This window comes from Lissotriton helveticus, chromosome 8 (genome assembly GCF_964261635.1).
Source record: "Lissotriton helveticus chromosome 8, aLisHel1.1, whole genome shotgun sequence".
Lineage (NCBI taxonomy): Eukaryota > Metazoa > Chordata > Amphibia > Caudata > Salamandridae > Lissotriton > Lissotriton helveticus.
The window spans coordinates 632,015,705-632,043,196 of NC_136069.1; the positions used below are offsets into that span (position 1 = coordinate 632,015,705).

The following is a 27,492-nucleotide window of genomic DNA, read 5'->3' on the forward strand; positions in this document are numbered from 1 at the left end:
TTTTGTTCATGCACCTTCACTCACAACCTGCTCCACTGTAATCAGGTGTTGTAGCACACCCTGATGGCGCTTGGTCATTAGGGTGGACCCCGATGATGAAGCATGTCACCATAGGTGGTGAGTGAGGGGTTTTTAACAAAAGGAGAATTCCTTCCTTTTGTTCAACCACACACCCCATTAGGAATCTCTGATTCCACTTGGTGGTACTCCTCCTTTTGTTTCTATTGATAATTACCCAGGGGTACAGGAGTACTCCCCGTTCACTGAATGTGAACAGAACCCCTTGCTCTCTCCCTTGTTAGTTCAAAATCCGAAGGCACCTTAGGCATAAACCTTGGGTTTGTAGGTAGCACCACAGAATTGGACGTGAATTGTAAGAAAGGTGAATAGATGTTGAAAGCCTGAACATCACTGACTCTTCTAGATGAAGTTAATGCTAGCAAAAGAGAAACGCTCTATGTTAAGAATTTGAAATACACCCTTAAAATTGGCTCAAATGGGTGGCGCATGAGCTGCGCTAATACTACATTAAAATGCCATGATGGAGACGGACGACGTACAGGAGGAAACATTCTGAATAGTCCCTTAAAGAACTGTTGTATTCATGAAGAATAAAGAGAAATGGACCCATCCTGACGTTACCTTGAAATGGCTGCCAAAAAGACCTTCAACGTTGCATGAGATAAGCCTGATCTTGCCTAGTGAAAGAAAAAAGGTAATATATATCTGGTCCGGAGGTTGCATGAAATGGTGAACCCCAGCAGATGAACCCCAAATGCAGATTCTTTTCCATTACAGTCTGTACGTCTTTATTTTAGTAGGTGCTCTCGCGTAAGCCAGTACCTCCTTACAGTCCGCCGAGATAGCCCGATGAGCTAATTCAAGGTGCTCAGACGCCAAGCTGCTAATTTTAGAGAAGCCGGATCCGGATGGCAAATTTGACCATTCTGAATGGAGAGGAGATTCGGTATTGGTCAAAACTGTATTGGATCGTACTCTGAGAGGAGAAGAAGTTTGGTGAACCGGTATTGGCGAGGCCACCTGGGGGCGATGAGAATCAAGCGACACTGCACTTTCTTCATCTTCCGGAGAACTCTCGGAACCAACGGTATCGGAGGAAAAGCGTAAGCATTTATTTGAGACAAGTTTATCGAAAATGCCTTCCCCTGCGAGTCCCTGTGGGGATGCCAGCTTGCAAAGAAACAGGCATTTGCTGTTCTTTTCTGTCGCAAAGAGGTCCAGATCGGGATGACCCCACTGCTGGAAGATTTGATCTGCCATTGGCTGATGCAGTTCCTATTCGTGGTTGGACACCGTTGACCTGCCAAAGGGTGTCCGCCAGCACATTTGCAACTCACGGCATATGAACAGCCAAGAGATTGACCCTGTGTCGTATCGCCCAAGCCCATATCTCTTGGGCTTCCTGAGATAGAAGAACCAACCTTGTTCTTTCCTGTTTGTTTAAGTAACGCATACTTGAAGTATTGTCTGTGCGAACCAATACTGTGGCCCCTTGAATGACTGCACGAAAAGATTTGAGGGCTAAGAAGATGGCACCTAGCTCTAGCAGATTGATGTGCCAAGCCTTTTGTTGAGGGTTCCATCTCTCACTGACCTTCAGCCCTTGCAGATATGCTCCCCAACCCTCGAGGGATGAGTCTGTGGTGGTGTAATTTGGCGCTTCTTGAAGGAAACGCACACCCCTTCTACTAATTTTTTTCTTGGACCCACCAAACACAACGGCCTCTTGCATCCGAGGAGTGATTTGAATGAGATCTTCGATTGAACTGGAGACCTGCAACCACTGCTTGTCTAGCTCCTCTAGCAATTTTCTCATGTGTAATCTGTAGTCGGGAACCAACGGGATGCAGGTGGAGGCTGTGGCCAGGAATGACTGAGGATCTACTGAAACAGACTTTTTCGTACGTAGAAGAAACCACCAAGTGGGAGCTGCAGGCCCGTCGTTCGTGTGAGACAAACACCTTTGCTAGGTTTGTATTGATTGATGCTCCGAGAAACGTTCATATCGGAGCTAGTACTAGTTGGTACTTGTCATGATTTATTGAAAACCAGGTTTTGAAACAGTGACGGACAAGTCTGGGTGTGCTGGACTGCCTGTAAATAAGAGCGAGCCCTCATTATACAGTTGTCTCAGTAATGATAATTTGTATGCCTTGCAGACGTAGATAGGCTGCCACTAGCGCCAGGATCTACGTAAAGACACGAGAAACGGACCTAAGTCCAAAAGGTAGGACTTTAATTGAAAATGTTTTGTACCTATTGTAAAGCGTAGCCACTTCCTGTGCTTAGGAAGGATTGGCACATGAAAATAGACATCCTGGAGGTTGAGAGTAGTTATAAAGTCGTTCTGGCATAAGAACTTTAGGACTTTCTTGAGGTACAACATTTGTAAAGTTTACGCAAAGATCTAAAATCATGTGCTACTTTCCGGATTTGCTTGTTGAGGAGGAACTGAGAGTAAACCCTAACGCTGTTGGAGATTCTGAACCACTCCGACGGTCCCTGTTTGTATCCATATAGACACTTGTGCAAACGACTCCCGTAGATGAGAAAGTGGAGGTCCCTTTGGAGGTGTAGAAAGAGGGAAATTTGACAAATTCTAGTGTGCCCTTGGGCATGACGTGTAAAAACCCAAACGGTACTCTGTCACCTTTGACCAATTGGAATAAAAGGGAGATATTAGACCTCCGACGTTTTTGGAGGGAATAAAGGTGGGTTCAAGGTAGTCCATTGCTTCTTAGAAGAGTTGCCTCGGCTGTACGATGATTTTCTATGTAGGACCTGTTGGTACTTTGCCCATGTGACTGCGTTTGATTTGAGTAACGCAGTTGGTTCTGATTGTAGGAGCCAATACTGGATGGTACTCCCTTGAAAAAAGGATGTGGATCTACGTCCTCTGCACCACGAAAAGGCTGCGATTCTATATCCAGAGGGTGCGGGCAGTATCTGTGTTCTTTAAGATGGTCTGCAGTGCTTCATCAACATGGCCAGAAGGGATCCTCAATCAAAAGGCAAGTGAAGTATGGAAGTCTGAACCTCCTTGCGAAAGACGTAGCATTGAAGCAAAAATGTCTTTGCCAGACTGCTCCTATTGCGAGCTGTCGAAAACCTGTACACGCAATGTCCGCTGCACAGTGTATTATTTCTGATGCACTTCTCTCTCTCTTTCCCCCTCCTGCAAGATCTTCAAAGCGTGAGGCTTGGAGGATTCTGGAATAAGTTCTACTAGCGCCAACATGTCAAGAGCACATCTGGCGGCATACCTGCCCAACTGGCTTGCAAGATAATCGATGTGCCGCCTGAGTAATGACTGAGTCAGGGAAGGCTGAGAGACTAGAAAAAACAGGTGAATAGTGGGGAGCTTCACATTTCTTGTCGAGGCGTGGAAAAAACGCCGTCACAGAGTTTGGCCTCTGCATGAGTTTAATACCTTCTTTCTAAATAAAGTCTATGATAGGAACTGAACGAACTTGTTTCTGTGGTTTCCCCAGGACGAGGGGAAAGGGGAAATCAATTTGCCGCACTCTTCATAAGGAGGGGAAAAACCTCCAATATTCACCGAAGTTGAATGCAATAGAACTCCAGTTGTAAGAGAAGACGTATTCCCGCCCTGGTACAGGCCGTGGCAGCCTTGCTGACAGAAATACATAATTCTGATCTGAAGAAAAAACATGCTCATACGGCTATGTGCTGTCCAAGAAGAATAATGGCGGAATTAAAAAGCCTTCACGCCCTCACGTGGATGTAGCGGAAAGCTGCAGTCGACGAAATAAATCTTCGACAAAAGCACTGTGCATAAAAGTCAACAGTGTGTGAAACCAAATGTCAACGGGCTCAACCGTCGATGAATCCAACAGTCAACGAAGTCAACTGGCGTCGAAGTTGAATGTTGACGAAGCTCCCCGTCGACGGAGCTCACTGTCGACGGAGCTCACCGTCGACGGAGCTCACCGTCGACGGAGCTCACCGTCCACGGAGCTCACCGTCCACGGAGCTCACCGTCCACGGAGCTCACCGTCCACGGAGCTCACCGTCCACGGAGCTCACCGTCCACGGAGCTCACCGTCTACGGAGCCTACCGTCGACGAGCCTACCGTCGACGAGCCTACCGTCGACGAGCCTACCGTCGACGAGCCTACCGTCGACGAGCCTACCTTCGACGAGCCTACCGTCGATGAGGCAACCGTCGACGAGGCCACCGTCAAAGAAATTTTCCATCGACGAAACTCCCAGTGGTCAACGAGCCTTCAGTCGACAAGAGGGCACTGTTCACACTGTCGTTGACGAATGCCTGGAGGCATTGTCGTTGCAGAGCACCAGTGACGGCAGAGATTGCCGTCAGAGAGTACATCAACCGTATCGTCGACAAGCTGGCACATTTTCACGTAGACAAGTGCGCAGAGTGAGTCTAGACGCCTGAGAGTAAATTTCGTGGGCGTAAATGTGGGAGGCACAGACTCAAAGAAGGCCAGAGACCCCTTAATTGTGATGTTACTTTAGCTGGTGAAGTAGAGGAGAAGCATCACATAAAACCTAAATGTGCAGGACAAACAAAAAAATCCTCCCACATCAGAAGGGGGGTATAGTCCAAGCACAAGAACAACCCCTTCTCCACCTACCATGTCAGAGACAGGCAGAGTGCTGGTCCATATACCCTTCATGAGGGTTCACAGGAAAAGGTCTCAGCTTCCCACAAGTGACGCAGGGTCTGAAGGTAGACTTCATGTAAGAAGACATTACAAAACTGATATTATGAAGAAAAAATTGAAGAAAAAGAAGAAAATTGAAGAAAACTGAGCAGAGCTCAGGGAGACTCCCTTCACACGACGTGCGGTAGAAAATCTGAGGTGCTGAGCTCTGAGAAGGTTCTGGAGGGCTGCTGGCGCCTGATTGGCTACAGTTTGGACCAACATAATGACAGGAATAGGCTACAAGTGTTTTTTTTTTCTCTGTTCTTGTAGTCCTATGAGGAATTATGTCTAGGCATTTACTGCCTGTTTTCTAATATGTATTTCATCGGTTATGTGTTACATATACATATTATTAGTATGTTATTGCTATTTTATTTACCGTGGGACTCCCACTCCGACGACAGGGAATATTCAAGCATGTGAATCTATGAAAGACACACTAATTCTGGAGAAATGATGTTAAAGCCTGCAAAGAAAGGTTGTACTGCTGGCTCATGGATGCACCACACACAACGAGATGCCTGTTTGTGTGTGCCTGCTTGTGTGTGAGTGTGTTTAGTTACACTGTTGATATGTTATTTAAATGTATATTATCATGCAAATATAGTGTATGCATGTTACCTTTTTAATACGAATTAGGTGATGATGAAGCATGCAACCAAGGGTAACCCTGATAGGTTAGTGTTATACAAGAATATCTAGAGTTTTCTCACTTTATCATGTGGAGGGTTAAAGTACATAATACACTGACCGATTCTCTTGTTTTTGCAAGAATCTGGAATTCTGCAATGCACTGTTATCAATATCCATGAACCACCTACAATAGGAATTGAAGTGTGTGGTAGAAAAGAGTGCCAAGCGGAGTCCTCAGTCCATACACTTGCTACCAGCTAAATCAATATCTGGCAATCGTTGTCAATTGGTAGTTCGCAGCCCATGTTTAATACTAACATTTGTTCATTTATGTCTTGACCTGGCCTGCTCACCTTCAGCTCTGAAGTCTGATCAGAACATCTATCATGAACCGTACTGAACATTTTGTCGTTTGGCCCAGTCTCTTGGGCACCAGTTCATCTCACCGTCTCCCCTCAGAAGTACTTAATGTAAATGTGTAACAGATGTACTACTATTGTAATGCCTCATATAGAGGTATATAACCAAAATGTCCACTACATTCTTGGAAAGTGAACATTTCAATCAATCTACCATTGCATTTGCTGATTTTATATTCATAAATATTTCTCATTATCATTTACATAAACAAAATCAGATTGAAACAATTACTTTATTACTTTACGTGAAACATTTCGGTCTTTGATATGCAATTAAAGCTGATGGCATTTAAAAACAAACCAAGCATTTCATTTAGAGAAGTGTGTTGACAAACCAGCTGGCTAGACAATCGAGTATGTCATTTTCAGATTTTCAAACTCACCATCATAGTCTCTACAGCGTTTCCTTGACAAAGTTGGTCTTACATATGAGCTGTGGTCCACTTGATCTTCAGGAAAATCAGTCCAGTTGTTATTAGTGCTATTACCGTGGTGTGACTGGGAAATAACCTTAATGGCACTGCTCACAGTCTGAACAGGATAACAATCTGTGGCAATGTTCGATACAGAAGACACTGGTGTATAACTGTTCTCTAGTGAGTCTGTTCTTTCCAGTTCGTACTTCGGCTTTACTGGGTCCCTTTCTGAAAAGCAAGCATTAAACTATTTGAGTACAGCATTTCAGTTTACACATTATTTAGAAAAACAATGCTCTGGAAGTTTAACACCGAGCAATTAGAAGCTTCCACTTCAGAAGATAATGAAAACTTGTGAGAAAGTGCCCTCTCTTTGCATGGTTTCCCCCACTTTTTTCTGAAGAGCTGATGTGCTTTGACTGAGTGAGCCCTGGGCTCCTGCCAGTCAGGTGCCCCAGGGCCTATGTTCTTTCCCTAAAACTGCATTGGAGACCAAACCCAATTCGCATTCTCTGGCCACAGGCAGTCCCTGGTAAATGGTACGACAGGTACCCAGGGGCACTGTGACCAGGGAACACCTATAAGGGCTGCAGAACTTATTGTGCCACCCTTAGAGGCCCTGTACCTTTACACTCACACACTGCCTTTGCAGGCTGCGTGCTTTGGTGCAGAACAAAGTGGAGAGATGACATGGCACACATCCCTGTGTGTCATGCTTACAACCCACTGCCCTGGCATAGATAAGTCACCCCTATAGCTGGGTGCACTATACCAGTGGGGAGGATACAGGTGCATACGCCCTGGACCCCTACAATGTCTAAGTCAATTCTTAGACATTGTACGTGCAGTGCTGCCATTAAGAGTATATGGTGCTGGGAGATTGTCATTACGAATTCCTCAGTACCATAATGGCTGCAACGAAAACTGAGAAATGCATTATCAAACTTCTCAGCACATTAAACCCACAGTGATGCCAGTGTGGGATTTAATGAAAAATGCACACAGAGGGCATCTTAGAGAAGCCCACTGAAAAACAAACTACCACTAGTTACAGGCTGAGTGGCTGCTTTCAGCTGCCACCACCAGACATGTTTCTGGACCCCTGGTTCGAGAGCCTGGTGCTCTCGGTGTCTGAAAAAATGCACATCCTGGGACGAGGTGCCAAGCCTCCTTCCACAGGATGGTCACGGGCCACGAAGGGGAAGCTTCAAAGGCTTGCCGTCTTTATGAGCTTCCCCAGGCCTTTTGCTGCTTCCAGCAACTGGTCACCACTGGGTTTGACCCCCACTTTGGGCGGGAGAACCAGTAGGAAAACCAAGTGAGGAAGGGAGGTGTGCCCACCTCTGCAACCTCACACCTCAGGTGGGGGAGGCGAGATGAGGCACAACACTCAGTCCCTGTCATCTTGCAGATGGGCGAACCCAGCCAACCAGGGTGAGACTTATGCCCCTTCCCACTGGAGTATGGCATAAGAGGGGATGTACCCACCCCAGGGAAGGGACTCATTGGTCCCAACCTTTTACCTACCTGTAATGCCCCTAAATCATCTAGTATTTAGGGGCAGAGAGTCTGCACCACTCTGCACCCAATGCCCACGGCCTGAGTTTGAGTGGCCCAACACCACAAAGAGGTCTCCCTGGCGATCCCGACCAGAGATCTGGTGATCCCTAACCTGCCTCTAGCCTACATCAAACGCCTGCAGCCTCAAACCGGAAGGTTCCCCCAACCACTACCAGGAGCTGGTAAGAAGATCCGAACCTAAAAGGCACCCCTGCACCGGACGCCCCACAGCCTTGGGTGGCCCAAAAGACGGTAACAAAATAGAAGGGGGTTCCCCGTGGGGATTTAGGATGCTGGCAGGCCACGAAAGGGGTATAACAGTACAAATAGAATCAGCAAAATACCCTGCCAGGGCATATGTCACAGTCCCATAAGGGATCCTTCACTTTAGATACAAGGCGACAAATGAATTTCAGAGCCCAAGACACCTCACACAATTTTCATTTAGTTTGGAGAGTGCCTGTCCTCTGCAAGATGGCAGGCACTGAAGAGTGGGCTTCACAGCGCCTCCCCCACTTGAGGGGTGGGATTGGCAGAGGTGGGCACACCTTCTGGGATGTTCTAATTTTTTCCGCCCGTCTTCCCTCCAAAAAGAGGGTGAGACAGATAGGGTGCAGGCTCTTGATAGAAGGGCAGGTGGGGTCGCATTACACACTCTCCAATCCAGATTAGCGATTGTGCCCACTCCCCCACGTGCGGGGAGCACACCAAGGGTGTAATCACCCTAAGGTCAGTAGCCCATTGGCTACTGACCTCGAGACCCCTAAAACGCTCCCTTATTACTGTATTTAAGGAGCAGCCCTGAACCTCAAAGGTAGATTCCCACAACCTACAAAGGACAACGAACAAAGGCACCCAGCAGAGGAGACTGCAGAGAAGAACTGACATGTCCCCAGCCCTACCAGTCCGTCTACAGTTTCCAGAGATCCTGTGCCAATAATTGCCTTGTACTGCAGCCAGCGGCTTCCAAAACACCCTGGGAGGACTGACTGCCTTCAACAAGGATGAGCATGTGGTCCGTCGGCTAGACTGCCGACTTTGGTGCTGGAAATGAAGGTTCAAGCCTCGGGGTCACGTCCACATCCTGTGATTCTGGGCAAATAACTTAATCTCCCCATGCCTCAATGTGTCCTTGTGTAACTGAACCGGTGGTCATGTAAAACACTCCAATACCTTCGGGTCGAGTTCGCGCTATATTAAACTGCATAAAACAAAGACCGGATCTCCTGTGAACAGCAGGTCTGTTCAAAAGAATCACCAAAGAAAGACTCCAAGCCTGCTGAGGACAAAAAAAAACGACGTCTGGAACAACCAATGCACCCGATGCTTATGGCCAGAGTCCGAGTGGCCCATCAGTCAAAGCAACGTCCTCCAGCGCTCCAGAGTCTAAGTCCGACATCACCGGCAACCTCCGCACTGAGACCCCCAAAACGCGAGAGACCCCGGTAAGGTGAAATCGGACCTCAAAAGGCACCCCTGCATCTGCCCACCCTGGAGAAGAGGACCTAAGGTGCACCTACGTCCCTGAGCCATTCAACTTACCTGCCCAGTTGTTGGTTTAACCAATAAGATTTCCTGGACCAAGCCTGCAGCCAAAACCCAAAACCGGCAAATCCCATTGAAAACAGGGCACCATTCGCCAAATCAGCAGCCTGCACTCGGCTGCCCCTGTGGGTGTACCATGTGTGTTAAATCAGATCTCACTTTGCCCTGAGCTAAACCCCAGGAGCTTTGCTTCTACATCCAAGTGACGTGCCCATGAGCAGCCACCAAACTGAGGTCCCCTATCCCCCATTGGATAAGTGAGGGGACGACGAACCCGGCAGGCCCGATGGTGAAATATACATCCCTTCAATACCACAAACATGTGCCTGCTCCAATAAAGAATACCCGATTTCAGCACAGGGTAAAACAAGTTTGAAACGTAACTCCTCCCTATCCTCTCCCCGTACAGCAGTACACGTAACAGGAAGAGGGCGGGGATAACCCCGAAAGAAGAATTCCACAAGAGGTGAACTGGGTCGGAGACACGACCAGCGAACGCGCGATACAGTCGGAAACGAGGAGAAGGAAGCGGATCCAGACAGAGGAAAAGGAGAAGACGCCAGAAGACGAACCGACGCCGAAGAAGCAGAACGCGGGAGACCCAGGAAGAGGACGAGGAGTGGTGGTCCCTGCAGGAGGTAGCTGAGGAGCGGGCGGCAACTCAGGAGAGTTGCGGCAGAGCCGGTGAGTCTCTAAAACCAGGGGGAAGGAAGGGACTCGGGCGGCCGGAGGTTCAGAGGGGCATAGGAGGGAGGCGGGAGGTTCAGAGGTGCACAGGAGGGAGGCGGGAGGTTCAGAGGTGTATAGGAGGGAGGCGGGAGGTTCAAAGGTGTATAGGAGGGAGGCAGGAGTTTCAAAAGTGCATAGGAGGGGAGCGAGAGGTGTACAAAAAGGTGGCGGGTGAGTTCAGAACAAGGAAGTCATAAACTAGATGGCCGAGTGAGCCCACTTATTTGTTGTTAGTTGCTTGTTTGATAATAGCGACTCCAGGAACGTACTTAGGGGCTAAAAACCAAGGCGTTGGCATAAAGGTATAAAAACCCATAGCACTACCCATCGGGATAATAGACCCCTATATTTGTGTGGCATTCTCCCCTACTCAATCCCCTCACATTTGTCTATTCCCGTGCACATACCGCATGACCATTGACCTCCTTCCGATATCATCCTAATTCCTTCACACCCGTCTTTTACCCAAGCATTATTTGCACCAACCGGGTGTGGTGATGGAGACCATAGTGTCTACAAAGCCTTAAAGATAAACCCTACAAACACCGACGGATCCCTCTTTTCTCTCCTCTTCTGAGCCTTCTGGGAAGCACCATCCACCGGAGTGACAACCCTTGGCGAAGAGAAGAACTCCCAAGACCCAAGAAGAACTGGGATTGCCCTTACACCATTCTGAAGGACACTATCTTTGCCAATGTTTTGTTTATTGTTGAATAAAGACCGCCCCTCTGGCCCACTATTTACAGCCTCCACGTCTGTTTATCCGGCCTGCCCTCCCACACTTATCCAGTATTGGTATCTTTCATAGATTCACATGCGACCCACCCGCCTCCCTTGGAAGGGCTCACCTAGTACTCAGTTGTTCCTCTATATAGCACTGTGCTTATGAAAAACTGAGGGACTAGAGCTCCTTCCAGGAAGGTTCCAGAGGGTGGTGGCAGCTGATTGGTTGCTCTCTAGAGTTTGGTCCTTATTACAAAAGGACCTGGATATGTTACTAATGTGAGGCCTTTGGCCTATTACTCTGTATGTCTAATGGGACATTACTTATGTACCGGGTACTCCCATCCTGACGGGGAATGATTCAGACATGTAAATCTATGAAAGATACCAATACTGGATAACTGCAGTTACAGGTAACTGCCGTTACAGTAAGTAATGCATTTCTTATCCAGTATTAGGGTATCTTTCATAGATTCACATGCCAGAATCAGAGTAGAAAGCAATGATAAGCCCATTTCCTTTTGCATAAAGAACAGGAAGCATTAGTTAACAAATACATATATACATATGCATATACAACATTAAAATGCAAAGCAATAAACTGCAAGTCTGGCAAAAGGTATAATAGTGATAGGGAAATGTGCGTGGAAAAATAAGAGAACATTTGGTGGGAAGGAAGGAAGCCTCACCTCTGTCGAAATAGATGACGCATCACCGCCTGTCCCACTGCAGCATCCTTCGTGAGTTCTGTATCCAAACAGTAATGTTTGGTAAATGTATGCGGTGTGTTCCATGTTGCCGCTCTGCAAATAGTGCCGCCGCAGAAGTAGAGACTGCCCTAGTGGAATGGGCATGTATCCGTGATTGTAAAGGCTGACCAGCCTGCTGATGACAGAAGACAATGGCACCAGAGATCCATCTGGAAATGCTTTGCTTTGCCAGAAGCGTCAATTAATTTTGATTCTTTATCTGGCGGAGGAGCACATCCTGATGTCTAAGAGTTTGCTTGCTTAGGAGCATTTGATACCACTAGGGAATCTAATGGCAACTGTCCCTTGATAAAGATAGGGTCTGTAGGAGAGGTCATATATTTTTTGTCCACTCTAGGAGTTAAAATGCAGGCCCTGACTGGATCTTTAAAAATCTCATCAGCGTATTGCATCATGCCTTTAAGCATGGGAAATGTTTGTGATGAATTGTGTGTGGGTGTTAAAGTCTCTAACAAAAAATCTGCTTCTAGTGATTCTCTGTGGTGTTCTACCCCATGGTAATGTGCAGCCCTGGCAATGAGTTCATGGTGTGATGCATTCTCGTCAGGAGGAGATGGTTTGGCTGGGTAAAGATCTGGATCAGTATCACCTGGGGGATCAACTGTGTAATCTGTCAATGGATCTATTGGGAGATTCATCTCCCCCATCATCTGCATCATCATCATGAGATTGTGGGGAATCCTGAGGTGTAATCTACAAAGGATTCTCAGGTGGAGACGGAGGTGCTGGTGGTAGATGAAAAGGGCTTGTAGCTACAGATTGTTTCTTTAAGGGGATCTTGCAAGAAGTGTCCTCCTCCTGAAGCTTGTGTTTCTGAGGTGGTTTTATGTGAATGTGGCCTGTCGCCTAGTAAATATGTAGACTCTTTTGCTTCAGATCAGGTGTTAATGGAATAGTGACCACTTTCGGATCCGAAGGGGTTTCCTTTGTGTTTTGGCACCAAAGTTTTCGGTACTCACGGAAGCTGGACTAGGTTGCTAGGGTTTCGGCATGGATGATTTCGTCTCAGAGCCGGACTTGTGTTGGAACTGGAGGGTTTTGGCTCAAAGGAGGACTTTGACAACTCTGTACCTAACCGGAAGGCTTGACTGGTTGTTTCGGTGCTGGGTCCGGCGGTGGGGCACACAAGGCTATGGCGTGGATGCCGAAGGGGCAGGGTCCAAGGGATCTCCTTTACCTGGACCTACAGGACACAAAGGTGCACAGGCAGGCTCAGACCACCCAAAAACGGCACACATAGCGTCGTAAAAGTCCTTTTGTTGGGCGGGGTGGCTCCTGCACCCGGAAAGGGAGGGAGTCGCGGAGTTGACCCAGGTGCCCGCTCCGTGGAGCAGGGCCTGGGACGTCGAGGATCCTCAGTCTCGTCGCGTGGCGGACGGGGCGTAGTCGAAGCAAGTACACCTTCTTGTGTTGCTTCTTACTCGACTGCTTCGAGCCCCCGGAACGATGCTCTGACATTCCTCGCGAACAAGACCGGGAGCGAGATTGACTAGGTGACCTCCACTGTGCCGGATGGGCTGTCAGTTGCTTCAGGGCTTCAGGGACTGCTCCTCTAAAGCATTCGGCGCAATGGCCGGTAATCAGAGCAGGACTTTGTGTCATGATCTCGCTCCAGGCACCAGAGACACACAAGATAGGGGTCCGTTACCAACATGGCACGGTGACAGGTGCCACCCAGCTTGAACCCCAAAGCCTTCCTACTGGACATCCTAACACAGCAAAAAGAGTTCACAAAAGGTTGAAAAAACTGTCAAAAAACACAACGCCTACGACATCATGCGGAGTTGACTAACGCCACCTACAAGCGCGCAGGAGTACCACTATCAAAAAATCTTCCGGATCCAGCCTGATGCCTGAAGTTCAAAAGTAAGGAATCTGAGGCTAGATGTCTATCAGATGTCCTGCTTTTCAGTAATCTCACTCACATGGTGGCGCATACGGATCTGCTGAAATACTGGGGGGGCGATGACTTTGCCACATCCAAATGTCCAGGAGTGGGAAGATGGCATGGGCTGGTGCAAGGGGGAAGAGCAAGTAGTTTACCTAGCGAGAGGATGCCCACACAAATTTGAGAATTTTGGCAAGGGCGAGGGAATTGGGGGAGGGGGGGATTAGGAATCCAGGGAAGATGAGGGACGGCCAGAAGGTGGCCAGATACGGAGTGGAGGCTCATGGGGTGGGTGGAGTGTAGAACCCTGAGCTACCATGAGATGGAGTGATCCAATCCATATTATGGTATGTTTTGTACCATGATAGATAAATGGTTGCTCACATGCCTTCAACAGTTTGGTTGGGGGAGGGAGAATTTGTTATCTGTTTTCTCGGAAGAAAATCTCAATAAAAAGTTGGATTAAAAAAAAAGTAGCATTAACAAGGAAATGGGTACAGCAACAAGACTGAAGAATAAGAATATGAAGGATGCGGTTGCAAGTTCTTTGCTGTAAAGGTACTACAATTAAAAAAAGTGTGAGAATAAAGTTGTTTATGAGAAACAAATTACAATAGATATCGGCTTATAAGGTCAAAAAGAAAAATATGATTTTTCAAAAGGTTTTTAATGCACTGAATAACAGGTTTACCAAACGGCTTGCCTTTGCTACGGCTTCTGCTCCTTGATCTGCTTCTGCTCCTACTTCGGTCTCTGTCTCGAACCCTTTCTTTACTCCAGCTCCGGCTCCTACTTCTGCTGTAACTTCGACTACGGCCCCTTCTGCGAATATATCTGTCCCTGTACGAATCTCTTCTAGGTGGGTTTCGATCATAGTCCCTCTTGCGTGAACGATCATCTTTTTTTCTGTCACGACTCCTAAATACAATTAAATAGTTAGTGCATACTTGAACATTTGCAATCCTTTCTTTTTACACAGGTGATCTTCAAATACTGGAATTTGAGATAAACCTTTAACAAAAGCAATTTTTTTTATTCAGTGTAAAAGCCCAAAAAATATAATGTTCAGGATTACAAAGCCTTCTGCTAGACCATGGGTCTTAGAAAACACAAAACAAGCTTAAACCTCATACTGCATAAGGTAGGCATGGTGACTTCATATATGAATGAGAGTTAGGAATGTTAAAGAAATTGGCAACATCCTGCTGGACATGTCAGCATATTTACAATATCTTTGTATCCTCATAAGGCAAAAAGTTAATGCAGATGAAAAGAAAAGGAATACCTCATTTTAATACTACTTTTGGTATTCACAGAAGGCATTTAGTAGTAGTAGTAAAGTTAGGATTTTGTCTTAAGTTAGGATTTTAACTCAAGTTAAACTCAAGTTTGTCTTTACTACTACTAAATGCCTTCTGTGAATACCAAAAGTAGTAAGTTTAGGATTTTGTCTCAGATTAGTTCTGTGAATCGGCCCCTAGATCTTTATTAAAACATGTGTAACTTTCTATTGTTTACAAAGATACTAGTGCAGTTACATGCAAAAGTAAAACATTCTATAGCGTTTTAAGCAAATAAAACACAAATACTCAGAGATTGCAGGATGGCTCACTGCTGAGGGATACAGTGATCTGCGCGCCATAAGCAAGCCCAAGTCTTGTCAACTGACAGTACTTAATATATGCATCTCAAGCTAAATGAAGAGGACGCACCTTAAAAGTAAGCTATATCTAGACGTAATATGAACAAGTGATCCTTGCATTCATTTTTATTTTCCTAGAGTTCAGTACCAGCAGCGCCAGTCATCAATATTGCGAAACTTGTGCAGGTTAATGCATCAAGGGCAAAAGACAAAGAAAAAATGAAGAGATAAAGAAGTAAAGAAGAGAATGAGGTAGAAACTGTAGGAAGCAGACTCTGTATATACTATACCAAAATGAGGTATAGTGTGCACAGCCCAGTGGAACCCCAAAGGTAGGCAGAGGTAAAAGTAGATAGCACCTTACTCTGTATTTGTGGTAGTGTGGGTGAACAGTAAGGCTTTATCAGAGGGAAGTGTAAAGCATTTGCTGTACACACTCAGGCAGCAAATTATGTCACACACTCAAAGACTGAAAATAGACCAATTTGTTTGTATCAAAAATATTATATTATTTTATTTCTTAGAGCCAAGCCTGGTGCAGGGACAGAACAATTTAAGGAAAAACCGTGAATGTATTCCTATGGAGAAAATGAAGTTAACGCTTTGCAGGCAAGTACTGTTTTGTGGGAGTTGGTATTCTGGGGTTAGAACCAGGGTTCTCTCAGGGTCAAGGATGCACTCTTGAAGCTCCGTCAGCGGCACTAGGGTGGCAGGGTGCAGAGTGCTGAGGCCCCATGTTATCCAAAGGGGGATTGGGGCCCTCCTGTTGGTGGCTGCTCACAAGCAGGCCACAAGGTTGCGGGAGCAAAGCTCCTGGTGTTAGGCTCAGAGCTAAGGGGATCCACATCAGCACCCAAAGTACATCCGATTTTTAAAGAATATACACCTAGAAGAATTTTCATAGAAAAGCAGACAATGGGTTCCAATGGAGAAAATGCAGGTTACTAGTAAACCCACTAGGGATTACTGTTGCGGTTCAGTACTGGGCTGAAAGGTACAGTAGTGGCTTCTCTCCTGATCACAGGTGAGTATTTTCGAATTCGTACTTTGGCTGATGTTATAGGAATATTTTCAGTTTTCAAAACTTCACACTTATAAAATTTTCGAGTCAAAAATGGGTCAATGTTATCCAATGGCAGGTAAGTGGATTACCGGTTTCTAGCTGAGTACTTGGTTGGTGAAGTTAGGGTTCTGGGCATAGACTCAGGGGTCCCCCAGAGTCAGGTGAGTACAGTTGGTTCAGTCCCAGCGGCGCTGGGGCGGCCTGGTGCAGAGGTAAGTAGGCCCAATGTTATTCAATGAGGGAAAGGGGGTCTTTGGTTGGTGGCTGTGGCTAGCAGGCCACGCGGCTCTGGGAGCTGGGCTCCTGGTCCACTTGCTCTGGGCAAGGGGGGGAAGTAGGATAGGGCAAAGAGGTCACAGCCAGCGGTACTCGGGCGGCTGGGTGCAGGGTGCTTTTGAGCCGCCGGGCGCTCAATGTTATCCAATGAGAATCTTGAAAAAGGAACAAAGGCTGCAGGCTCGGGGACGGTGACTCTCCAGGGGCGACCAGCACTTCGAGAGGTAAATTGGGATGTCGGAGCACAGGTATGTACCCCTAAGGGAGGCACAGGGGGCTGTAGGGTGCCGGGGTGTCTTTGGGTGTCGGAAAAGCTTACCCTCGGCTGGTCGCGGTTGGGGTGGCCCCTGGTTTTGAGTCTGCAGGCGTCGGCTGGTTCGTCGAGGAGGGTCTTTGGGCACTGGACTTCGGGTCCCAGTCGCCGGGAGAATGTCCTTGTGGTCTTGGTTCGGATTGGCCCGGCCCGGGCTCGGCTGGTGCAGAGTGGGCTGGTCCGGAGCTTCCTGCTTGACACCAGGTGGGTTATTGCAGCAGAGCCTCTGCTGATGGGAGTCCCAGTCTTCAAGAGGGTCAAGGCAGGCAGGTCCTCCGGGTGTCCCAAAGTTGCTGTCCGCAGGAGTCGCCGGGATTTAGGCAAGAGCAGGTTCCAGGATTGACAGGCCGGTAGGGCTGGGGCCAAGTCAGTTGTTGTTGTCCTGTTAGCCGCTGCGCGGCGGTTTGTCTTCTTCTTGATCTTCTTTCTTCTTTTTTGATATCGTAATCTGAGGAAGGAAGGGAGCCCCTAAATACTATATTTAGGGGCATTACAGGTAGAGCAAGGGCAGGGACCAATGGGTCCCTGTCCTGGGGTGAGTACACCCCCTAGCCTGCTCCTCTCCTGTGGGAGGGGGGCAGGAGCCTAGCTGGGATTGGGCAGGACTCCCCATCTACAAGATGGCCGGAGCCCGGGGTCGTGCTTCACCTCACCTCCTCCACCTGAGGAGTAGAGTTGGCACAGGTTGGCACACCCCCCTTCCTGACTTAGTTTTTCCCGCCAGTCTTCTCGCCAGAGTGGGGGTAGGACTGGTGGGGGGCTGGTTGCTGGGTACAGCAAATGGTCTAGGGAAGCTCTCAGAGGCGGTATGCCTTTGAAGCTTCCTCCTGTCCATCCTGGGGGAGGAGACATAGCACCTCGCCCAGGATGTGCTTTGTTGCAGACCCAGGGGGCTCTCCACCCAGGCATCCAGCAACATGTCTGCTGGGTGGCAGCCTCTGCAGCCACTCAGCCCAGACTTGGATTGTAGTTTCGGGTTTTTGGAGGGCATCTCTAAGATGCCCTCTCGTGCATGTTACATTAAATCCCACACTGGCATCAGTGCGGGTTTAATGTGCTGAGAAGTTCGGTACCAAACTTGTCAGTTTTCAGTGAAGCCATTATGGTGCTGTGGAGTTCGTGGATGACAACCTCCCAGCACCATATACTCTTAAATGGCAACACTGCACTTACAGTGCCCCGAAATGGCCCTGGGTACTGTAGGGGCACAGGGCTCACGCACCTGGGCCCTCACCTCTGGCATAGGGAACCCAGCTAGAGGGGTGACTGAAGTATGCCAGGGCAGTGGGTTCTGTGGGGATGGCACACAGGGATGTGTGCCATGTCGACTCTTGCTTTAGTTCTGTACTTAGGCACTCAGCCTGAAAAGGCAGTGCGTGGGAGCCAGGGTAAAGGGAGTAGAGTTGGTCTCCTACGCTGATGACACCCAACTGCTGATCTCCTTGTCTGAAGCACCCTCTACGGCAGCATCCATTTTTAAGGCTTGTATGCAAGCTCTGGCAACATGGATGGACTCGACACTGTCTGAAATTAAATGGCTCCAACACGGAGGTAATGGTGGTGGGTGGGGCCAACCTGAACTAGACACCGGACTGGTGGCCCACATGCCTAGGTCCAATGCCTGTTCCCTGTAAGGAGGCAAAGAACTTGGGAATTTGGGTTGATCCCACTTTGTCCTACGAAGGCCACATTCGTCGCCTTGTGGGAAAGTGCTTTGGGGCACACCACACCTTAGACTTACTTCCTCTGGATGCCAGACGCACCATGACTCAGGCGCTGGTGACGTCCCGTATGGACTACGGGAATGTCCTGTTTTTAGGCGCCACAGAAAAAAGTCTGGGGCGCCTGCAAGTCCTTCAAAACACAGCCGCGCGTCTTGTTTTAAGACTCCCCCAAAAGAGCAGCATCCAAACCTGCTCTAGCGGCTCTACACTGGCTACCGGTCAGGAAGAGAGTTATTTTTAAATCTCTCTTAATATGCCACAGGATACTCTGGCATAAAGCTCCTTCTTACCTTCAAGATCTAATTCACAGGTATGAGTCTAACAGAGCTCTACGCTCAGAAGGGACGGGCAGCTGATTATCCCCCGGGTAAAAAGAGCAAAGATGGGAGGTCGCTCTTTCAGAGTGATGGTGGCAAAATATTGGAATGGACTCCCGATCTGCCTAAGACTGGAAAAATCTGAGGCCAAGTTTAGAAATATTTTAAAAACCCACTTGTACAATTTTTAATGTAGTGTGTAGGCGGAGGGGGTCTTCCGTTTGCTTGCCTATTCTTATCTCCACAGCGCGGGGACACGCCGGGATGGCGTCGCCAGGCGCTCTATAAACTACTTCATTATTATTATTATTATGAGGGTGGCACAATAAGTGCTGCGGCTGTCAGGGGTCTTATCTGGTCACCATGCCCTGGGTGACTAGGGTACCATTTACTAGGGGCCGACAGGGGCCAAAGATGCCAATTTGGTATTCTGTTTCAGCATAGCTTTTCTTTGTAGGGAAGGAACACAGGCCCTGGGTACCCGATTGGCAGGGACCCAGGGCACACTCAGTCAAAGTACATTAGCAGTTCAAAAAAAAGTGGGGGCATACCAAGGCAAGAAAGATGGCACTTTCTCACAACTTATATACACGTTTTTTTAAAAGGGATTTTATTCTGATATTTAAGGGAAGATCACAAATTTTAGAATATTCAGCAGAATAATATATTCATATATGAATTTGTATAATCTATTTCTTATCACAGTACTGTAGAATTTTAACCAATATAATATTCATACATACATATGTGATTAATATGTGATTACAATACGCCATGGTATTTATACCTGGACGTAAACAAACTAAATAGAGTTTTTTCACTGCAAAATAAGGTATTTATGCCGTTATTAAGCCATTTGGCATGCAAAGAAACAAAACTCCCAACAACAGTATGTTGTCTATTTCCATGCTGAATTTTGCACATATAGGCACTTGTCACTTTAACTCGTTTACTGCGGCCGCGATTTTCCCCGCAGTGCGGCACTTCCGCAAAACGGGCGGGCTGCGTCGGCCATTGGCCAACGGCAGCACTGGGGAGGTAGTGCTGCCGTCAGCAGCAAGGAAAGGGTTAATGGTCAATAACATAGAAAAGGTAAAAATGCCAAAAAAACTACAAACTAAGAGAAAAAAACTGAAATAGAGAAAGAGAGAAAAAAACTGTGAAAGCAACTCATTGGTTGTATTAGTATACATATATGTGATGTAATATGCAAAGCGCATCATGTGATCAAGGCACTTGGAGTGCCAAAACGCGTTATGCTGCCAGCACTGAATGTGGACTCAATTCAATAAAGAAAAATCTGCAACTTACCTGTGGCCCGTGCTCTGTGTTATCCAGAGGATAAGCCAGGAGTTGATTGGATAATTACATATATATAGATAGATAGATAGATAGATAGATAGATAGATAGATAGATAGATAGATAGATAGATAGATAGATAGATAGATAGATAGATAGATAGATAGATTCCAACAAACAGGTAGCCCCCATGGAAAGATGCCTCCAGCAGGTAAATAATTTGTTCTTTTAATGGTGGCAGCTTGCAAACAGATAGCGGTAGGATACGAGCATCTGCAATTTTAAACACAAGCCAGACACATTTCAGGAGTCAATCCTTTCTTCAGTGGCAAAACCGCTAAGTGAAGAGAGAGCACTTTTCACTTCCAAGAGCCTGCCCCATTGGGCATGGCCATTCCAATGCCTTCGAGTTCATGTAGTTATGACATTTTAAATCTCATGTGAGTATGTCTTTCAAAATAGCAGAAAAATAAAACACAGTTTTTACCCATGGGGGCTAACAGTTTGTTGGAATATTAGCGGCCTTAGTCCGTTCGCGGAGAGAAGCCCACCACATTTGTGCAGACTCGATTGGCGCCATGATGGTGGCAGCGTGAATAAGGGAAGCAGTTTTCGACAGCGGCTGTTGTAAAGCAAAGCAGGCATCGCAGTGGGTCCTGGCATTTAACCCAAATGGGTAAAAACTGTGTTTTATTTTTCTGCTGTTTATATATCTATAAATAAAAAAATCAAGGACACCGTCTTGTATCCAAAACGCGTCAGACAGCACCGTTTATATGCACTGTGAATAAAAAAATCTGGCACCAACTATTTACAGAGTCCGTGCCCCTGCTTATGCATGACTGAATTGGGGAGTTCTTCTTTGGAGATGGAGATATATATATATATATATATATATATATATATATATATTGCTGAAAAAACCATAGGTTATAGACCATATATAGTTAGGAATTAGCATTTACAAAACCTTGAAAATTCACTGAAAAAACCATAGGTTATAGACCATATATAGTTAGGAATTAGCATTTAAAAAACCTTATTTTACTCACACAAAACCATTGAAATTCCATATATAGTTAGTTGCACTAACTATATATCGCGCACCCGCAATCCACTGCTGATGATGTCACATATTACATCATTCATGACATGGTCAGTGACATCACTGATGACATCACTGATGACATCTCAAATGACATCACTGATGACATCACTGATGACATCATCCAGTGACTGTGTGTTTCTGTAAAGTTTAAATATGTTTTACATATTGAAGAATGAGTAGATGTATAAGTGTCTGGACGAAGGATTTAGTAGGTGCATGACTGAATGTATGAGTGAGTGATTAAATGTGTCTCACTGAGTGCATGAGTTAGTGACTAAACTGTCTTAATTTGTGCATCATTATGTCTGTTGTTCTGTAAACTGCTGCATGTGTTGATCAGTAGCTATATGATTAACTATATGGGTTATTGATTAATTGTCCAAGTATTTGTATGGGAGACTGAGTGTGTGTGTGGCTGGCTGGGAGGTGTGTGACTCTGTGCAGATCAATGTGTACTTGTATCAATGATTGTATAAGAAAGTAAGTATGTGTTAGTATATGTTTGAAAATGTAAGGTGCTCTATGTTTAACTGTATAGACAAGAAAATGGAAGTGTGATTGATTCTTTACAGGACTGACTAGGTGTGTGAGTAACTCCATGGATGAGTGGCAGAGTGTGAGTGTCTGTATAGGTGTATGAGTGCATATGATAGTGTTGTAAAGATGAGTGATTGTATGTATGAATGATTGTATGGGTGAATGAGTGAAGGTGTGTGTAGACGTAGGAATCAGTGAGTGCGTATGTAGTAACTACTATTGGTGTGTCAATGGTTTCAAAAATTATACTCTGTATTTAACACTGGGTGAAACAGAGGTTATATTAAAATGTGAGGAGATGCATTGTATTGTCACATGAATGATATCATCAGTGATGTGGTCATTGATGTCAAATGAGATGTCATCAGTGATGTCATCAGTGATGTCATTTGAGATGTCATCAGTGATGTCATCAGTGATGTCACTGACCATGTCATGAATGATGTAATATGTGACATCATCAGCAGTGGATTGCGGGTGCGCGATATATAGTTAGTGCAACTAACTATATATGGAATTTCAATGGTTTTGTGTGAGTAAAATAAGGTTTTTTAAATGCTAATTCCTAACTATATATGGTCTATAACCTATGGTTTTTTCAGTGAATTTTCAAGGTTTTGTAAATGCTAATTCCTAACTATATATGGTCTATAACCTATGGTTTTTTCAGTGAATTTCATTGGTTTTTTAACAGCTAATATCTGTAGCTGTAAAATGTATTCTTCTTTAAATCCAAAAATATATTTTATATGTTTATTAATAACTTTTTTTTTAAATATATTTTTTTCTTCGTTCCCGCTTCGCGAAGCTTCCCGTTAGCTGACCTTGATGCCGCGAAATAGACCGCGAGCCGGTAAACGTTTCTTTACCGCAACTGCCGCGTTAGAAAACAACATCGTGACGCCTCCCGTCCGCATGACGTTTCGCGTTGTCGCGTGATACGTCATATGACGTGCTACGTTAGCGAACTCGTACGCTTACCGAGTCGCAAAGCACAGGTTTCTGGAAGCAAACCGGGAGGCCCTGCAAAGCGCGTAACGAAAACACAGCAGGTCATGTGACTTGGTAATAACACTTTTCATTGGTTCATTTCACTTTCGGTTTCCTAATGATGTAAGACTAGGTCATATGATCTAAAATGAACACTTTTCATTGGTTGAGAACTATTTTTTTTCCCCAAATGGTGAAAATCCCTCCTTCTTTCCTCACTCTGACTTTCATCATTGTGAGAGAAAGACCCTTTGTTACCAGAGAGCAATGGCTTCTTTACTAGCTTCAGCTGGTGCTTCCCCACCACCTCCACCACATCCAAGGAAGAGTGGACCACCTGCTAAAGTTATAATTCAGCAAGAAGAGGAAGAAGAGGAACAGGAAGACCTAGATAATCTCCCTATTATGGCCAGAAGATCTGTTGTACCGGAAGTAACGGGACCAGAGGGCAGGGAGATGGTGCCAAATATACAAACGAGATTTCGTGAAGTAAAACAAGTCTGCGTACATTGCAGTGGATTCATTTCCTACGGAGAAAGTAGCATCACTCTGATCAACAGAGCTATTGACAATCATGCTCATGTTTGTCCGAAACTCCCCAAACAATAAATTCTTTTTTTTTGTTTTCTTGCTCCTGTTGAGCCCTTTACAATGAATCGTTTTCGTTGCCCCCTCCGAAAAAAAAACAAAAAAAATATAAAACTGTTCAGAAAAATTCAAAAAAAGTAAAAAAAAATTCAGAAAAATAATAAAAAAAATATAAAACAACAAAAACAATTAAAAAAAAAGTTCTTTTCAGAACTACCTCCCCGTTATTAAAAAATTGGTACAATATTTGCAACTGTGCCAACCTCTATTTCTCTTAGTTCGCTTCCCAGTTCGCTCCCCGGTACGCGAACCGGAAGCGAACCGGAAGCGAACCAAAATTTTTTTTTTTTAAAAAGAACAGTAAGTATAAGGGAAAGAAACAGACAGTTATGTTAAAAGAAAGACAGCTATAGGGGAGTAAACTAGAGATACTATTACCCGTAATCCACTGCTGATGTCGTCACATATTACATCATTCATGACATGCTCAGTGACATCATCAGCAGAGGATTGCGGGTAACAGTATCCCTAGTTTATTCCCTATAGCTGTGTTTCTTTTAACATAACTGTCTGTTTCCTTCCCTTATACTTACTGTTCTTTTTTAAAAAAAAATTTTAGATCAGTCAGAAACAGTGAAAGTAATGAAATATAAAAGACTACGTAGAATATGAGCACTGTATGCAACAACCTTGACACTTACAGAAGCCTCACCTTCTCCATGCCTCCTACACAGTTCTACATGTACATCATAAATGCAAACAGAACAGAATTAATTATACATGTTAAATGGTTTATTTTTGCTGTTCTCAGAATGTATCAAATTTCACTAAAACAGTGACTTGAAGGTATTCATCATATAACAGCGGGGGGAAAAAAACACAATCAAAATGATTGTGTTTAAAGAACCCATACAAAATTACAAATCAGAATTCAGAACTCCTTAAAGTTAACTTACTTTCCATGACGGCCAAGGATGTCCTATGAACAGCTTACACTCTGTTGTGCTGTTATTACTTTCAACCCGCCACTTTCTGAAAGAAAACCTCCATCGTTTTCAAAAACATGTTACATACAATAAATGACTTCTTGCTCTCTACCACAATTTTCCACAAGGCCAAATCTTGTCAGAGCCATGTATAACTCTTGGATTTCTTGTTAGCCAATCCCGTCTTTTCGCATTTCCGCAACTTTCAGAATTAAAATGTTGAAGATCATTTACACAATCCTGGACTAGTAATATCTTCCCCTTCTTGCTCAATCATGTTCTACATTTCCTATCACACTGATACTGCTTACTATGAAGCAGACTTACACTACCTTTATGACTAGTACAATTATTTAATTCTCTACATCACTTTTAATCACAAAGCAATGTAAAACAGTAGACAGCATTGCAGACTTACAATCCCTCTACTCCATGTTTTGATTGGCTGCTTCAATTAGCTTATAAAAAGAAACAGTTTTTCTGAACTCATTCAAAGTGCACGTATTTCTCCATAAAGTCCAGTGTTATGGTAAGAAGTTATGTCTCTGTACTACACTTATCCTCAAGGCCAAATCGTGTAGGAGCCATGAGAACTTCTTGAAATTCCTCAGAGCACATCCCGAGATTCTTTCCCTAAAATTTTGGTTTTAAAAACACCAGGTAAGAGTTTTTAAGGTCATACGGCAATTTTTTTTTGAAAATTAAAACAGAATCATTGCAGAATGACCAGCCATTTCTACACTTTAAATAAGCTGTATAATGTCCTGATGTTATTGAAGGACCATCATGATATATAATTGCTACAGTTACAAAAGTCCTTCCTGATATTGACAACTGTGAAGCCACAAAGTTTTTAATTAAAGTTGTCAATTTTGTTCCATCAGGCCTACATCGTTGGAACATTAAAATGACATACTGGCCATATGTTCGTATAAATAATGTGGACATCATTTCAGATTTACATTGGCTACACTCCATGTTGTGATCAGCTGCTTTTACTAGCTTATTAAAAGAGACTGATTTACTGTCTGGCAAAGTTAAATATATAAATCTTTCTGAGTCTACACTAGTAGTACTTGATACCCTACAGTTCTCGCAGTCATGCTGCCATTGATAAGAAAGCCCAAACAGGTGATCTACATCTACACCTTCATCATGCAATACATCAAGCATGTACATTAAAAACTCCTGACAATCTTGCTGACTATTTTGAGAGAATTGTGTTTGGCCTGAACATCTGTCTAACAGATTTCGAATTTCAGACACACTTTCTATGTTTGTTCTATCAGTGCTACATTTCTCTAACACAGAATTTAACAAACTGCAAAATCTTTGATCAGAATTGACCACAATCTCTTCTTTTACATTTTCTAGAGAAAACAAAACATTAACCACTACATTAGCATAGCAGTTGACACCAGAACTGTTTTCAAATTGAAAACCAACAACATCTTCAACAGAATCCTTTTTGTTTCTGCTTATAATTTCAGGTTCATCGACTTTTCGTCTTTTTGCTACAACCTCCCCAGTATTGGTCACATTTCTTCGTTTCCGGCCTACCACACGTTTCTCAAACAAAGGATACTGAGGCAAATGTGGCGCATACTCTCTTCTCAACCTATTGTATTCCTTAACACAATCTAGATCCGCACAAATGTTTGTGACATCACACTCAATCAAGTACAATCCCGATAAAGTCCTAACTCGTGACAATGCCACATATGCCATACCCTCCTTGAACACAGAACTGCCAATATTCACCAATGCACAGTCTACACTTAAACCTTGCGATTTATGGATTGTCACCGCATATGCCAAGCAAACAGGAAACTGCTTACGACGAACATATAAGTCTTTTACAAGCAAAAATCTAGCAGAACGAGCAATTAGCTGTACTTCCTCAATGCCATCAAATTTAATCTTTAAAAATTCAATTCCATCTCTATTTCTGTATTTCACAAAATCAACAACATTACCCATTGATCCATTTACCAGACCTCTTTCAACATGTAAATTCCTTCTTAAAATTATACGGCAGTTCAAGCACACATTCAGAGTCTTTTCAAAACCCGCAGTTTTAGATATACTCTTCTCTAATAAATCCAATTTTGTTTTCAGATTCTCAGACAAAATAATTGTTGATCCCATATGCTCTACTCTGTCAATAGCTTCCAGTTTCACAATCTCTTGCTTTTCTAAATGCAACATTTTGTTGTTGAATTTGGCACATTCTGCAAGAGTTGGCATCAAACATATTCCAGATTTTTTCTCAGTAAGTTTCTGAAAAATATTCTCAGGCACAACATCTTCGTCTGGATATAAATTTGTCAGTAATCGTGCATGTAAAGCTTCTTTCCCATGCTCGGTCACTTTTCCAATTCTAACATCTTGTAGAATAGTCTTGTAAACTTCATCCTTTGCCTGACGCATATTTTCATGCAGTTCAGCATAATTGAAGTTTAACCATATATTGACGTTGCCAATGCTCCCTAAGCACTTCCTGGTATCTTCATGCGTGAGCATTTTGAACACAGGTTGCCCTTTCACTGGTGTCAGCTGCAGAAGATCTCCGAAAACAATGATGTGTTTGCCACCAAATAACACATCATACTCTGTTTTGAGAACTTCTTGCATTCTCAAATGCACAAAGGCAAGCATGACATTGGAAACCATGCTTACTTCGTCAATGATAAGAAGTTTCATTTTCCTCAAGACTCTTGAAACTTCAAAACAAGCATCTCCAGATAGCTTGTGATATTCTAATTTGTTGTCATGCTCCACTGGCAGCATCAGTAAACGATGTAAAGTAATCCCTTTAATGTTATGTGCTGCCAGTCCAGTTGGAGCAGTGACAACACAAGACAGCGATGACTCTGTCCTTTCCTGCAAATAACACGAAATTGCTTTAATAAGGAAACTTTTTCCAGTTCCCGCTTCTCCACTCACGTACAGTCGGACAGGCTTCAACGACGTACATGAGCACTCTTTCTTGTCATGACGTAATCCATGATCAATTTGCATGGTAAGTTCGTCATATATTTTCCTCTGCTCAACGTTGAGTTGTCTTTCCAACTCTTCTAAGTTAACCGCATCCTCCTGAGCATGTGCCATGGCTCTTTCCACTTCATTCATAGCAGTGGCAGCTTCATTTTCGATAAGAGGTCCTCCTAGTGGATCCTGACTCAATGAAGCAGAACTCTGACTGTCCTGAGAACTGTCTCTGGCAATCTCGGCTGCAATCGTTGCTTCCTGC

At 44.7% G+C, this 27,492-nt stretch overlaps 1 protein-coding gene across 8 annotated transcripts in view; it reads right to left on the reverse strand.

Annotated features, from left to right (window-relative positions):
- RBM26 (RNA binding motif protein 26) overlaps positions 1-27,492 on the reverse strand; it is an 812,370-nt gene that overhangs the window by 575,583 nt on the left and 209,295 nt on the right. For 4 of the 8 annotated variants that reach the window (XR_013599857.1, XM_078657489.1, XM_078657490.1 and 1 more), the window contains exons 5-6: positions 14,099-14,313; positions 6,148-6,408 (exon numbers count right to left, since the gene is read on the reverse strand). Coding sequence is in view for 6 of the 8 variants with exons in the window: in XM_078657489.1 (XP_078513615.1) it covers positions 6,148-6,408; positions 14,099-14,313 (476 nt within the window). In the remaining 2 variants the exon portion in view is untranslated. Of the gene's footprint in view, positions 1-6,147; positions 6,409-14,086; positions 14,314-27,492 lie in introns of all 8 variants that reach the window. The other 4 variants (XR_013599856.1, XM_078657487.1, XM_078657485.1 and 1 more) reach the window with 1 other exon arrangement.